The sequence below is a fragment of the Sinohyriopsis cumingii genome, chromosome 17, assembly GCF_028554795.1.
Source record: "Sinohyriopsis cumingii isolate HCF-2022 chromosome 17, ASM2855479v2, whole genome shotgun sequence".
In the NCBI taxonomy this organism is placed as follows: domain Eukaryota; kingdom Metazoa; phylum Mollusca; class Bivalvia; order Unionida; family Unionidae; genus Sinohyriopsis; species Sinohyriopsis cumingii.
In genome coordinates, this window is record NC_142977.1 from 17,605,849 (window position 1) to 17,621,719 (window position 15,871).

The window sequence follows — 15,871 nt, forward strand, 5'->3', positions numbered from 1 at the left end:
AACTTCCCAACGTTGCCGGTTGGAGTCCATGCCATTCTAAGCCAGCAACAACAGGTTTCACAAAAAGAATAACCTGAAATGGGCGATCGTGGTGGATAAAAAATTGTTTGAAGTTGTAAATGGCAATAATTGAAAGAGCACTCTAATGTGTATCCATTTCATTGGTTTTGTGAGGAAGTAACCCCTTAATAGGTTCTTGAGAAAATCACTTTAATTTAATCATATCCAGCATGATAAGAATACTAGACGGCAAGAGTTTGATACAACTTCCGTTTGCAAGAAATGGAGTCCACTTGAAAGTCGACTGGAGTAATACAACTTGGCCGTCACCATTGTAATCCTTTTTTTTATTCTACATCCTGTTACACTTATCCTCTACATTACAGGAATATAATAGATGTTGCGTCAGTTTTGATGATGTTCTTTTCGTTTTAGTTCAGCATGACAGAGACTCTAAAAATGCGGATGTTTTCCAGCTTTGCTGGCTTGATCTTAATGCTGTTGCTTTCACCAAAAGAAGGTCATTGTGGACTACAAAGAAATCCGGCTGTCGATAAACTGGATGAAGATATTTTAGATCTTCGTGGAGAAATCTTTAAGATAAGAAAAGAAATAGTTCAGGATCGCAAAGATAGAGACCATTTTGTTTTGCAGTTGAATCAAACAATTGTTCGCTGTTTTGAAAAATGCGAAAATAACGAAATCGTGCGCATTGACAAAACGAATAATAATAATGTGCCTCTAGATTTAATCCAAGCCCTGCAAAATGGTCTGCAACAAGAAAGGAGAATGCGAAGTATGCTCATGTCAGAGATTGCATCTCTTAAAGATGAAAATATAAATCTGAATAAAAAATTACAGGAGATGAAAGAGGACCAAACCATCACGAAAACTGATTTTGCAACGCTCAGAACCGAAACACAGTATCTTACCTCAGCACAGCAGTATTTAAAGGACGAAGGAAGCAAACTGAAGGACTTAATTTCGAAAAATCAACAGGAAAGTCAACATCTAAACCTCTCATTCTATGGCCTGCAGGGAGAATTAAAAGCCGAAAAAAGTGATATGATGGAAATAGTATCAATGATTGAACTTATAAAGCAGGAGAGTGCAAACTTCAGTAGCATTTTGGCAGAAATAAAGAGAGAATATAGGTCAGTTATGAATTCAATTACTGGATTTGAAACACTGCAGCAGGATTATCATAACATGACTAAAACTGTAATACAGGTGGTTAAAGAATTGAACGAGACGAAGGAGAGATTACCAGGTATAAGAATACTTTTGCATATTTGCTATATATGTGCAAGTGATTGTTTCAAAATAAGATATCAAAAATAAAATAATGTCGCATTTGTTTATTTTAGAAACAACACCAACTAAAGCACCACGTACTGCCTTAACAAATCAAGTGCAAGAAAATTATTGGTAAAAATGGTAAATTTAGAATCAGTGCTAAACATGTTTTCAAGTCCCTTCTGGCAATCGTTGCAGCATAAACATTGAGAAGAAATAGCAAAAGGTTAGCTGGGCAACAAACTGCTCTACCTATCACACCGAAACAATATATCCGACGATGGTTCATCTTTTATAATAAGATACTGTATGCTTCATCATATCTATTTAATATTTGATCTCAGGCTAGACATATCGTGTTCATCTGAAGTAACTACCTTGTCCAGTGTTGACTATAGAGTGAAGAAAGATTAGAAATAATGTTATTGGTTCTGGTGTGGGTTTTAGAATACAATAATGAACAATGTGATACATATATTTCATAGGAATGAAACAATAGTTCGCACAAAGTAATTTACTTTCTCCATGTTGACAATGTCATACTTCTTCGGTTGCCAGCTGAACATAGTTTAATTAGCGAGTCATATCAGGAAACAAGTTATTAGATGATAATAATCACAAGGCTATTAACGTATAAGCAAGCAAACTGATTACCGGGGAAAAACATAGAAAGCAAACGAATAATCAAAATTAACTGATATTGTCCTTTGAAATTACAATGTACATACGACCACGAATATGACATTGAATGCACGACCTTTATTGTGGTATATAATTCCTTTCCACAAGTATTAGATGGTCTGCTTTATAGCTGAATGGGTTCTAACGTTATGAAACAATGAATAAAGTGTGACGTAAAACTTAAGATTCTGTCCCGTCTGCTACATTGACCGGCTTTGCAATACATAACATTCCTAATGTTGATTACTAAGTGTATATAGTTCCATTCCTTTGTCGCTATAGAGCATAATGGAAAGAGCGAAGAAAACTTAAAATATTAATTATTTGCTGTTAACCTTGAAAATATGACCCCACCCCAAATGTAATACCTGACACATCTTTCACTGATAATGAATAAGCAGACCAGGAGTCACCCTTTAATTTTAGATTGACCTAGTTTTATAAATTGGAATTGAAATCAGGAAATCATGATAGGAAATATAAAACATAGAGCCGAGACCAGAAAACAGAACCCCTAATGTAGAATTCGGTACGCCGTCTAAAATTATCTCTAAATATACAACATTCTATACGTTAATCTTAAGCACTTTTGAAGATAAAGAGTGCTATATAAATGCGCTGAAAGTTGCTGTGATAAGACAAAGGGAATAAGTTGCTATGATATTACCACGGAAATAGTTTGCCGAGTTTGTAAGTACTATTTTATTTCATTGTTTTCTCAGTAGATTCTTCAGAAAGAAGAATTAGATTAGTCTTGTTTGTTCTTGTGACGTCCTCTTTATTGGCTTTTCACCTTTGTCCCAATACTGTATCGTGATTAATTTATCAAGGTGTGTTGACATTATTTATTTTATATTTCGTCTTAAAGTAGCAAGAATGATGTCTTGAGAACATTATGACAATATAAGTGGAGATAACCGTTGCAAAACAAGGTCACCCGGTAAGAAGAGATGACGTGCCAAAGTAAACATTTACAAGAGTTAAAACTTTTCACGAGAGACATCATTTATTTATCAAAAAATGATTCTCAAAAAGGTGTACAAATTACATCCTCCGCTTAAAACGAATACGATCCTATATTGTTTTATTGGAGGGGATAGATTGAACTTGTATATATTAGAAATCAAATATTACCAAGTTTGCAGAAGATGTATGTTTTTTTTTTTCTCTCTAAAAATAGATATCCATATACGGCTGGTAGGAGGACGTTTCGTAAATGAAGGCCGTGTGGAAATCCTGCACAAACAAAAGTGGGGAACGGTGTGCGATGATGAATGGGATGATACAGATGCTACAGTGATTTGTCGCATGTTGGGTTACAGGTACGGAAATTTTATTCAGTTACAACACGTTGATGTTTATTCGATCTCAGTATGGTTAAGAAATAAACGCATTAGTCAAAGATTCATGTCGAGTTTAATAATAGTGTTCTCAATCCACATTAAAATGTATTTATATTGCAATGCGTAAAAAATGTATGTACATTTCAATGGGTACGAAAATGTATTTATAGCTTATAGGTAAAGAAATGTATTTATAGTCTATGGGTAGAAAAAGTATTTAGAGTATCATGGTGTACATGTGTATATTAATTTGGTAATGGATACAAACGTTTATTTGTAGTGTTATGGCTACAAAAATGTATTCATATTGGTATGGGTACAAAAATGTATTAATGGTGATGTGGGTACACTATATACATTACAGTGATAATTTCACCTGATCGTTGTCATTTCTCTGTAGGTCTGGCCATGCAATTGGCCTGGCGGCGTACGATCAGGGAATAGGACCAATATGGCTAGACAATGTAAATTGTAAAGGAAATGAAACAGACCTGGCAGATTGTTTACACGGAGGATGGGGGCAGCACGATTGTGGTCATTACAATGATGCTGGAGTCATCTGCGGACATCTACCAGGTATCATGCTTCACCTTGCACAATTATATTCCTTTGAACTCTCTATGTTCAATCCTATTCCTGCAATTTTTTTCTACTTACTGTCCACAAATTGTAATTGATCTTGCATGCAAGATTTGAAAATGACTAATTAAGAAAAATTAAAAGGGAACGCTACATGCTAGTTTCACTGCCAGCAAAGGTGCTAGACACTATTTGAAATTTATTTTATCATTGGACCTTGTATTTATTTTGATATCTATACACACCAAGGCATTTTCTTCACTGGCGTACTTTATTTCGTTTAATGAACCCCGTGTTTGATTTAGCAAATAAATATGCGCGTTTCTTTTCAATGCTGATCACTGATCAATATTGATTTTACGAACGAAAGTCCAAACGAAATGCCTAGCTAAATGTTGCATTCAAGAAGTAAATGACATAGCCTGTCAATAGTATTGATCTTATGTTTCTTCCTAACGTCGACATTACCATGTTAAGTCAAAATTACGACAATACGTTTCGAGATGCGGATATCCGAATATGTGAATCAATAAATGGAAATTATGTACTACATTAAACGTTTATGTAGAAACATAGATTTATCATGCAAAACAATTCAACGTTTCAAAAATATGCCCATGTGTAATGATGCTTTCCTATGCAAATTATTGTTCAAAAAAATGTCACGTTACATTTTAATGAAATCCTCTCTCCAAGAAGACAAACATTGTTTTAACGAATTCTCGCTTCTGTCTCGCCCTTTTATTTTACTGACCAAAACTGGAAAACGTAATGAACAGTAAGGGTAAAATGTCATGGTGTTTGTTAATAGTTGCTTTTAATAGATGTCAATGTCCGCCTTGTTGGAGGACGTTTCGTGAATGAGGGACGTGTAGAAATTCTGCACAAAGGACGATGGGGCACGGTGTGCAATTTTGGATGGGATGATAAAGATGCAACGGTTGTTTGTCGGATGCTGGGCATCAGGTGCGTTTATCAAATTCTATCCCTTTTGATACTGATTGTCATGCGATTCACACATTTTCTAAGAATGGATCGACATCAATAAAAAGCTTGAATAAAATGTATGATTCTAGTTTTGAATGTAGAGTTACTTTATCTTGGTATATACATGAACATATAGAGACTTTTATTGGTAAAACCGTACATATTTGCATACAATTTAAACAATTTTTATCTTATTAGTTTGTAACGCTCTGATTTTCATACAATTCGACTATCATTTAAGATGGGATTTACCTCAACGAAAGAATGAATACAATTCATTATCTTGGCATCTATATGGAACTATATAGAACGATTCGGGTATAACGGTAACATTTCGATGTAACGTAAGAAAACCATTTCTTTTTCGCAGTACGTTTAGTCGTGCGATTAGAGTGTCAATGTATAATCAGAGTGTAGGACCAATATGGCTGGGCAATGTAAATTGTAAAGGAGATGAAACAAACCTGGCTGATTGCGAACACAGAGGATGGGGCAACAGCAACTGTGACTATAGCAAGTATGCTACCGTCATCTGCGGACAGATGCCAGGTAATATTCTTCACTGTCCTTTGAAACCTCTATATTCAACACTGGTGTTGCAATTTCATTACATCTATTTACTGTCGACAACTTGTATTTTATCTTATATGCAAGATTCGGAAATGATTTCCAGAAGATACGCTATATGAAACAATACATGTTCGTCTAATTGCCAGCAAATGTGTTGGATACTGTATGTAATTTCAGTCATTATTGGAGGCTGTAGTCATTTGCAAATAGATACAAACAAGAAACTCATTATCTTGCCTATTGTACACCGTTGTCGGTTTAGCAAATAAACATATGCTTTTCTTTTTCCATAACGATCATCCTGGATATTACGAATGACAGATCATAGAAAATACGCAGATATACATTGCCAACACATAGTAATCGTCATGCTCTATCCATCGGACTGATATTATGACCCTTCATGACGACATCATTATCATGTTAAGCCAACGTGATGACAATATTTGTGTCGACGTCCAGATATCCTAATAGGTGGATCAGTATATGGATATTAATAAGACAAACATTGTTTACATTCCATCTCACTCTTCTTTTACTGAAGAGAAACATGGTGAACAAATAGAGTTGAAATTGTGTTATGTTTTTTAATGTTGTGGCAGCACTGTTGTAATGGAGGGGGTACCACTGTTAGTAACCTTATCTTTGTATCGGAGCAGACTATTTTGGTCAACGGTCTTCGCTTTTTCTAAAGCTGAATCTATGCCATTGTTCTTCTAGGGGACCGTTTTGTATTTCTCAAGTCGTTATCCAGAGAGCACATAGGCCCAACGATAGTTTCAGATTGCAAAATAGTCTGTCGTTTTTGTGATATTAATTGGATATCCAGATATATTTTGAGTCTGATTTATGACTCCACTATGTATTGGATGGTTGGAAGGAAATTGTACGCAAATCCAAGGAAGAGTGTCTTGTAGATAAAAAGGGAGTTATATCTGATCAAAATCAGCTAAGAAGCCGACTACTATGACTGCAATAAATTGGAAAATTAGTTACCCATGAAAAGTGTAATAACAGATTTTTCCAAACCAAAATGGGCGTAAACGTGCATAGGGAAATAACAATGGGGACACAACTGTACAAAATGTTGAGAATATTGTCGCTGCAGTAATTATGAATCAGTTAAAAATATTTAAGAACTCTTAAAGAAGTTTAAGTTTTCTTTAGGTTTTCAAAAGAGGCTATCCAAACCTTCCAATTTTAGGTGGGATTGTGTACTACATTATAGACTATATGATGCCAAAAAAGGAAGCTGAGAGCCTTTATATGGAAGCACTGAGGCAGCCTACCAGAAATGGCCTGAGCGTGTACCAACTTCTACAATTACGATACCTCAATCAACTGAGTTATGCGTGACTATTTTAAAAGAATTAAACAACCAACTTCGCATTCCATAATCATGCCCTAATGGCATAGAATATGAACCATCTTATGGTAATGATAAAACAAAACGAATTAGTATTAAGTAACTACCATTTATAGCATGGTATATTCGCCTGAATGTAAATGACGGTAAAGATCGAAACAAACTTCACTTAGACATCTGCATCTCGTTCGACTTCTGCTAAAAATGTCAAGTGGTTCTCTCCTTTAAACACCTTTGAAAAAAAACTAAAACGTTCTAAAACTACCATCCTAGACAACATCTTTGCACTGATAAGTTATTCAACATTACAATATTTACCATCGCAGGCATGCTCAAGACCAAAGGAAAATGGTTATTCAAGCCCGCTGACACGCTCAAATCTGACCGTCAATAGGACGACACTACCAAACGTGTTAGCAATGACTTGATTACTAGGAAATGGTCTTTCGAATATACTGATTTGGAATCTTATGCATACATATACTTCCGCGTCGACGGACGAAGAAATACAACGAAAGAAATACTTGAAAGATTTCCAGAATGTCCACCTATATATATATAAAGACTTAAATCGCATTTGTGATTTCCAACGTCACATTTTACTAGACATTTTACTATACGTCTATCCTGATTACGAGTTTGAGGCTTTAATCGTATGATTTTGTAATGCAATAATAGTGCACATGAAGTGGCAAACTACCTTATTTCAACTTAGCCTGAGCAATTGTTTTAAATAGTGAAGATCGCGTTCACCTGCAACACATTCAAATCTCAAAACAAGGAGAGGATGGAGTTCATGTGACGCCCACAGAACGTTACGCATTGATCTGTCTAGCTACATAAAGAGCTTCGGGTACAAATAAAAAAACTTTTCTAATTTTCATTTTTAAGATGATAATCTCTGTATTATTTATAAAGGTAAATAAATTCTAGAGAAATGATGAATCCCGTATTATTCCAATTTTTTTTTTTGTCTCTCTGAAATAATTTTATAAATAAGAGTGGGCTAAATTTGTGTAACTTTGTTAAATTACATTTGAGTCATAGCGCAAAATATAAACAGTACACAATTTGGACGCTTGATATTGTCATTATCTTACCTATTTCACCCACTTTTCATTGAATTTAGTAGCGAGGGTTTTGGTTGGATGGTGGACCGACCTTTTTTGGGACCGACCTACCTGGACCCTTTTAAGGCCCCGATTTTTATATCCGGGATTTGGAAAAATGCTGAGATCTTAATTGCCAAAAGCTGATCCGAACCTGGTATATAAGCCTGGTTAGCAGATCTCGGTGTCGTGTTTTAAAATCGAGGGCGAACCAACAATTTTTTAAAACCAAACCTTCTACGAAAATGTCACAGTGACCCGCGATAAGATATTTACAAGAGTTAAAATATTGCCCAGTATGCCCCGATGTGGTCTCCACATTCGCATGTGGGGTGCAAACCCCCCCCCCCAACCCCCCAACCCTCCAAAAAAACAATAATAAAAGCTGTGGGCCGCGCACGTCGCTAGATTTACTGATATTTGACTGCTTGAAGTGCATTTTAGTATATGTGCGCACGGGTTAATCAGCCAAAGAGTTTATAGAGCCCAATGCGTTGTCGTGTTTTAGTATCGTACAAATTGATTATAATGAATCCATTTGGAGTCCACTGAGAATGTACAAAGAAGTTTTTAAACTTATTTATGTCCATGACATCGGGTCACCAAGTCTGATGAATATTTCACAGTGTATGTTTATCAACGTCGTTAAAGATAAACAAAAGCTTACAGTTTTCTATGATAATGTGCGGATATGAGAGTACCGCTATGCAACGTAAACGACATCTGTGGGGAGTTTTTTGGTGGTTTTTTTGTATGCCTCATGAAAATATTCTAGCTGGATTTGTTTGTTTGTCAATTATGGTATCGTCGTCAACTACAAGATTATTACTACTAACATCAAGATCTTCGACCAATGGCACAGCATTGATATCAATGATAAATTCAACAACACCTATGTCGGGCGACAAGGAATCTCCTGCAATCAAATCCCTTGCAACAATATCGCTGGTGAACATGAATGTGGCAAAAGAGAGCAATTGATCTTATCTGGAGCGTAACCACACATAAAATCTCCAACGTGTTAAGATCTAAGGGTAAGCCCTCAATCTATAGACTAGATTCGGAGGCTCGAAAGCGTGGATTTGTCCGTGGAAATTACAAGTAATTCCTCAAAATACACAATTACTAACAGCAAGGATCTAGCTAAGGGCACTAGCACCTCTATGTTGGTTGCATTCAAGACATGTCAGCGTGATATTTTCGCGTGTATGGCTCCAACTGCTATTAATTATATCCACAGTAAATTGTCTTGGGTCATTAGGAAAAAAAATGCCGTAACATTATTGTGTTAAGAGAAACACAGTGAGTACTTTATTATTGTCATGGCGGCATGACAAAATCAGCATCAAGATCAAGCTCGCGTTTATTTGTTTGTCATCTCGCTAATAGCCAGTTAACAACCTCAATGGGAATTCAACTATATCATTAAGAATGAGCTTTTGCTTCATCACAAGAGCCGTTCTTGTAATATCAACTAGCGAATTGTATGTCGTGTAAGACGATCATTTGCTGATAACGTCATTGACTGTTTTGATAATTTACCGTTACAGTAATGCTAATGAAGAGTTTTATAATCTGCAAATTATTATCCAGTGACCCCGTGGAGCAGCATCGCTATCAATGTGCATCAACGGGAGATTTTGTAAAAACAAAATATTGCTGAGTTACTAATATAAAATAAATTTGTGGCGACTTTAACAGCATCATTTGGAAATCGGTTATTCATCGATAACAGGCTTCTCGACGCATGTGCATGCATTAAACATCTCAAATGGGTAAACTGCGGAGGATCACCGTTGTAGTAGCTGAAGATGGTACTGATCATGGTTCCATTTGATAGGTTTGCACGCTTTCTGGTGCCTAATAAACCTTTTGCTGCTATATCTGCGGTTATAAAATTGAGTTATGCTTCTTACGTAATTAACCTTGTACAGCGATGTTTGTTATTAGATGAGGCTCCCTGTGTAAATTTGCCAATAATCTTTTGCATCGTTGTTTTCTGGGCTAGGCAGCCAGCCCTTTTTAGGCTGATATTAAATTATTGACTCACTCACTGTCAGCGATGTCAATGTCCCCTTATCCACCATATATCACTATTGGAGCCAAACCACATTCGTTTTGTTGTTTTTGCACAGTAGTCTATGCGATTTATCTAGGGATCTGGTTTATTAAAATGATGTCCAAACTAAGCAACAATAATTGCATGAATATTTGTTTGCAAACTCAAATGACTCAATCTCGGCAAATCCACTTAAATCTGCTAGCAGCGAACCGTTTTAGCATCTCTGGTTATCTCATGTGTTTTATAACCAAATCGCGAGAAATACGGCTCACATTCACTTGCTCCAAGAAAACAAGCGGGTTAACAAACTACCATATCAACATAAATTACATCATCGGGATTATGACTTGTGTTCCTGAGACCTCCATGTCCTAATTCAATACATGAATGCGCTATATCCTCAGTAAAGTCTTTTGGGGTTGACGCTATGAGCTTTTTCCCGGCCAAAGTGCGCAACCACAGACGAGATTGTAAAAAAGTTATTTTCCAACTCCTCTACGATATGTATGTCTTAGTTTTTTTAACGTTATATATTTCAGCTGCGAATGAAGAGATTCTTCACGATAATGTTTGCCAGATGGTAGCACAAATTGATGAAATCTAGATCGGCTGGATCCCAATTCTGATTCTGAAACAGCCTGACTGAAACTAGATTCTTTTTACGAACATTGTAAATTTCCTCAAAAAATTTGCCCTGGTAAAATCTAGTAGTTTTTTCAGGTGGAAATTATGTTACACTTGCAGCCCACGCATTAGCGTTCTGATCAACTATCATTATAGGGACGCCTTTTATTTTATAATTGCCGTAATTGTGTAAAACTTTGTCGGTTGTTGTTTTTACTACTTTCGTAAAACAAATGTTTCAACACCGCAATGCCATATATATTGGCTCCATTCTCTCTAACATGCTCTGCCCATTCGTTTTTTATGATTCGTGATTCTGTTAATCCATTTGTTCGTCAAGCGTTCATAAAATGTTCTTTGACCCGATGGCTACACAATTTAAGATACCAGTGCATGCACTTGCACACATCCTCGATAAAGGAGCCTTAATATTAGGCTCATTTAATGGAGAAAGTGCGGAAACACACGATATGGTTTTTCTTATTATGGCCTGGTAATACCTGTCATAATTCCCGGTTTATAATTTTGCCCAGGGTAACAACACACGTTCAGGTGATTCCTGAACAGAGTCGAGTTTTTCGAGTTTTTCCACATTGGGGCATGATGATAGTCATGATATTGGATATTAAATTTAGTTCTAAATAAATACTTTTCATCACCAACTAAATGATCAATAAGCATCCATGCCTACTGGTCATTCATTGAAGCATCGATAAAAATATCGTCGTGTTCTATCAGGAACGTTCACCAAACATGCGCTGCAAACATCGCGTTTGAACTCCTCCTTACCCATCATGATATAATCATATAATTGTCAATCATATGGTGAACGTTTCTTCTTATCTACTCTTTCAAAATCAAACCTTGTTGCAGTTCTGTCTTTAATACCGGTTACTTCATGATCTGGACTAGGATATCAGAGTATCCTGCCTCAGATTTGTATATATGTATTTTAACGGATTGAACAATAATGGTTGTCTTATTGATAATATTAATGGTGATAGAAAGGGTGAATGAAGCTAGTAAATTCAACGGGGTCTCCGGATTTAAGAGACCTGGGACCGGATTCATCACAGAATGAAGTTCCAGGCGCTCTATTTTTGTCGATCGCGGAATACCGTTTGGAACGCTAGCGTTCAGAGCGGACCATTTTATGGTCTATCATTCACATACAAACTCTCTGTTAATTAGTCTCCGCGTATGAAATACCCGTCTTGGTCGGTCAGGTGAAATCGTATTCGTGAACACGACTTATTATGACATCGTAAATAAACAGGATTAGCAGGAACCGATACAAATGACCCGAGGGGACCTCTGGAGAAAAGCTAGAAACAAAATATCCTTGCTGCACTTCTGATCCGCTGCCCTCAGCTGCATAACTACCATCTACAGCGTTACACATAAGATTCACAGAAATAGTCGACGTGATATTGACAATGCCAGGCGATATATGACGACCACCATCGTCTGGTTAGTTATTATGTTTGAGAATATTTTCAGGGCTTTTTATTCTGTCCCATGCCACATAGATCTTCGAAAAATATTAGTGGGATCCTGTTGCATGTCCACCCCTGCTGGTTTGAATGCAGGCAATTGGGCTTCAATGATCTTATAATAATCAAGAAATATCTTTCGATATTCAGCATCAATAATGATCACTCTGACAGCACTTGGTTCAGATGTTTTACTGTCCTAATGACTTTTTGTTCAAGTTCATCATTCGGATATTCAAGCACATACTGCTCAAATAGCGCTCTCAGATCGCGGTGTGTAGTCACATGTTCCTGCGCCATCCCCCTGGCGATTACACCATCTCGATAAATTGCCCACAATATGTCTCCTCCCTACCTCCGTTCGGCGATAATTTCTGAAAATCGGCGTCCAAACGGGAATCTATCGAAATCTAATTTCCTTGGAAATCCAAGTTCTCTTCTTAAATAATCAGATTGTTGTGGTAATGGTGGTTCAGCATAAGTCGACGCTACACAGCGGCTATCCCAACACAGTTCTGATGGACGACTGATAAATGTCAACAGTGTAAGCCTCGGATATTTCAATAGTGGCGCTCAACGTTGACTCATGTACTTTGATAGCGATCTTTGATTCTTTTCCTGTTATAGGTTTGATTCTACGCTGAAGTTCATCATTCATTTGTACCATTTGATATGATCTAGTTGGAATGCCAATGACGTCCCGGTTGGGACTGGCTGGGCCGTTTCATCACCCTTGGTTCATTGGTGTAGGACAAGTGATGTAGAATTCCGTCTACGTTGCCGTAGCTGATATCATTGTCGTCGTAGCCGGTGTTGTGTTGGCGATAATCTCTTCCTGTCATGTAGTACTTCTGCGGTCATTATTATCTATGGAGATGCTAAATGTAGCGTTGGAGATCCGTGTTGGATCGCTTACTCTGGATGCTGAGGCGTCGGGAACCTTGCGTCTTTGCGAGAAGTTATCGCTAGATACCGACGATAAATATCACTAATTTCAGCAAATTCACTATCTGATATTACACTCATTTAACCCCGTTGACATTATCGATGATATATTTTCTCATGCATATGTCGCCGCCCGCACTGTTTCTGTGTGTTCATGTAATTCCTTAGCCGCACATACTGATAGTGTTTTCGCAATAATAATTAAGGATATCAGCAACACCGACAACAACAGAAATATCAATTCCTATCACTGGCGATATCAAGTACGTCGCTGATAATGAGCCAATTAGGGTCGTTGTTGTCGTCCTGGATGCGAGGACGCCGCATATATAACATTGTCAATGGCGATGACACGTCTGCTAATTCGCCGCTGTTTTGTCATATCTTCGTCGATGCGAGACGAATTTCAGGCACACCAATACGTAGTTGCAGTTATATTTTTTTACCTGCGGGATCAAACAAGAATATTTCCTCGCTATTGGGATTTATCAGGATTGACACGGTTCCAGAACGTTCATCAGTTGAATGATGCCATGGATATGTCGCAAATATCCTAATTTGTTCAGCGCTAAACACTGGGTACCTATATACGCCGGTGACCTCAGCAGTATGTCTGATGGTGTTACTTTGCTTTGACCAGATTGATGATTCAGGCCCCACCGTGTACATGGCGTTGGTAATAGGGGCCTTATGAATTACACCCGTTTCAATCTTTTTAATTTTTTCGCCGATGTCGTCGAATCGTGTGCAAATATCAGCAAGCGTAATATCGACAACAATTGAATTTCCAAAGAAATCACAAATAACGCTATACATTCTATGAAAACGTCTGCGAGAATTCAGAAACTAGCCTTCCTGATACGTACAGACTATGATCGTACCGTGTTCCTGGTAATCGTATATTCTGTCCCTTTTTTGAAATGTATAGACCTTTCCCCGTTGTTTTTTTTTTTTTCAATGCCATGCTGGAAGCTGTTCCAACGGCAACCAGTGCGGAATCTGTTGAAACAGATGGAACTGTGACTGTTATCAGCACTGGTAACGCCGTTGGAAGTGTAAACATGGCATCAGTCTTTGCTGTATCGTTGATCACATTAGCAGAATGCGTTCTTGATATCCGTTTATTCTCAGAAAAAAAAGTACCTAACCCCGAGTGTGTCAAATACAATTTTATTTCGTTTCTGTGAGCCTACTTGTGAGTTTTCATGAAGCGCTAATAAATATGTACCGTGGTGCTGTAACTCCCTGAAATGATGTTATCTGCCATGTGAATAACCCAGCATCACTACTTTGAATACTATCTGTGGTCATCGCCAACTTGGACATTATTGATTTGCCGCCGCTATCCATAAAAGAGAACAGACGTTGTTTTTTAATGAGTGATATCATCATTGTTGCATCCACAACAAACGTTTTGTCACTTTCACTTTACCATCATCAACCAAATTTGGACGCCAGATCGCATCCTTTCTTGTCCTTTCGAACAAGTACAACTGTGTGTTTAGCACCGAAGATAACCTTTCTAACATTTCTGCAAATTCCAAAGATATGTGATAGTGGAATTGAACATGAAAATGTTTTATCACCGTTTAGCATTGATCAACGTTCTGCGAATCCCTGGTTGAAACTTTCATTCATCGTTGCGACTGCGTCTCCATCAGCGTTCATTGTTATATTATCGTTCTCTGGGTGATCATTCTTTGAACCACTCGTTCCCAAAAGACATCAGTTCACCCCTCTGCTGCTAAAATTAATATCAGTTTTCACATCATTTCAAGCATACACTAAAACTGTCAGTTTAAATCGAAAATATTTACTATTTGTTAATTTGCGAATATGTTCACTCGTTGTTTTTTCTGTTTTAAAGTAACAGTATTTATAATAAGCTTTTGTGACTTTAACCCTCATTTTCCTTTCAAGAATGGGACATCAATAACCCCTCATTGTGATTTGGTATCAGAAACTAAGCTACCACCCTCCGAATAACTACACTGTCTCACACAAAGCTTTGTCGAGTGTCTGACGTAAAATTCTGACCCTCGTGGTGAATTATCCTACACCGATGCATGTGAAGGATCACATTAGTCTTTAACTGCTGATAGACTTATCAAAGAAATATAATCTATAGGTATATAGTAAAGATTTGCTAAAATCTCTCTCTCTCTCACACACACACAAACATATATACACACACACACACAGAGAAAACCACAAGTTCTTAATTAAAACGAATTGTATAATAAACCTTATATTTAATAAGAATTATTTCCTGAAGAAATGTATGTTTTCCTTGATCGGATATGAAACGAATATTAGAGTCCGGTTGATACAACGCTGTCAAATACATCTTAACATAAATTGAAAAGATCCATTTCCAAGTTGATCGAATCACACACTCCTTGCCCTCAGTCCGGTATACGCAACTCCCTCCATGGCGCTGGCTGGCTAGGGCTTTTTAAAGCGAAAATGTATGATGCAAAATAATCGGATACAACCAGATCGTGAGCTCGATCCTCCCCGCAGCTGCAGGTTGTACATTTTTGCCTTAGGTTATGTCAGGATATAACAACTATTTAAGGGGAAGAACATAGAAAATCATCCCAAATGGTGTCTAGTCAGTAAAATCCCACACAATCTTTGGTGAAAGAGTATTTAAGAATGCAGACTTTGTGCTGTTTAAAGATCACACATACTTTTAATGACATGTAGGAAAGATGTGTGTTGCTTAGTGAATTATTATCTGTGATTACACTGAGATTTTCGAACTGCGAGCCTGCCAGTACAGGTCATGATTTGACGCTGATCTCTCACGGAGT

General features: G+C 37.2%; 1 protein-coding gene across 1 annotated transcript in view; it reads left to right on the forward strand.

The window, feature by feature from the left end:
* The first annotated feature begins 399 nt into the window (after window positions 1-399).
* Window positions 400-15,871, forward strand: part of LOC149777837 (scavenger receptor cysteine-rich domain-containing protein DMBT1-like) — an 80,571-nt gene continuing 65,099 nt past the window's right edge. The window contains exons 1-5 of the mRNA XM_089938896.1: window positions 400-1,270; window positions 3,158-3,299; window positions 3,721-3,896; window positions 4,724-4,865; window positions 5,257-5,435. Of these exons, the coding sequence (XP_089795022.1) occupies window positions 442-1,270; window positions 3,158-3,299; window positions 3,721-3,896; window positions 4,724-4,865; window positions 5,257-5,435 (1,468 nt within the window). The 5' untranslated portion in view covers window positions 400-441. The remainder of the gene's footprint in view (window positions 1,271-3,157; window positions 3,300-3,720; window positions 3,897-4,723; window positions 4,866-5,256; window positions 5,436-15,871) is intronic.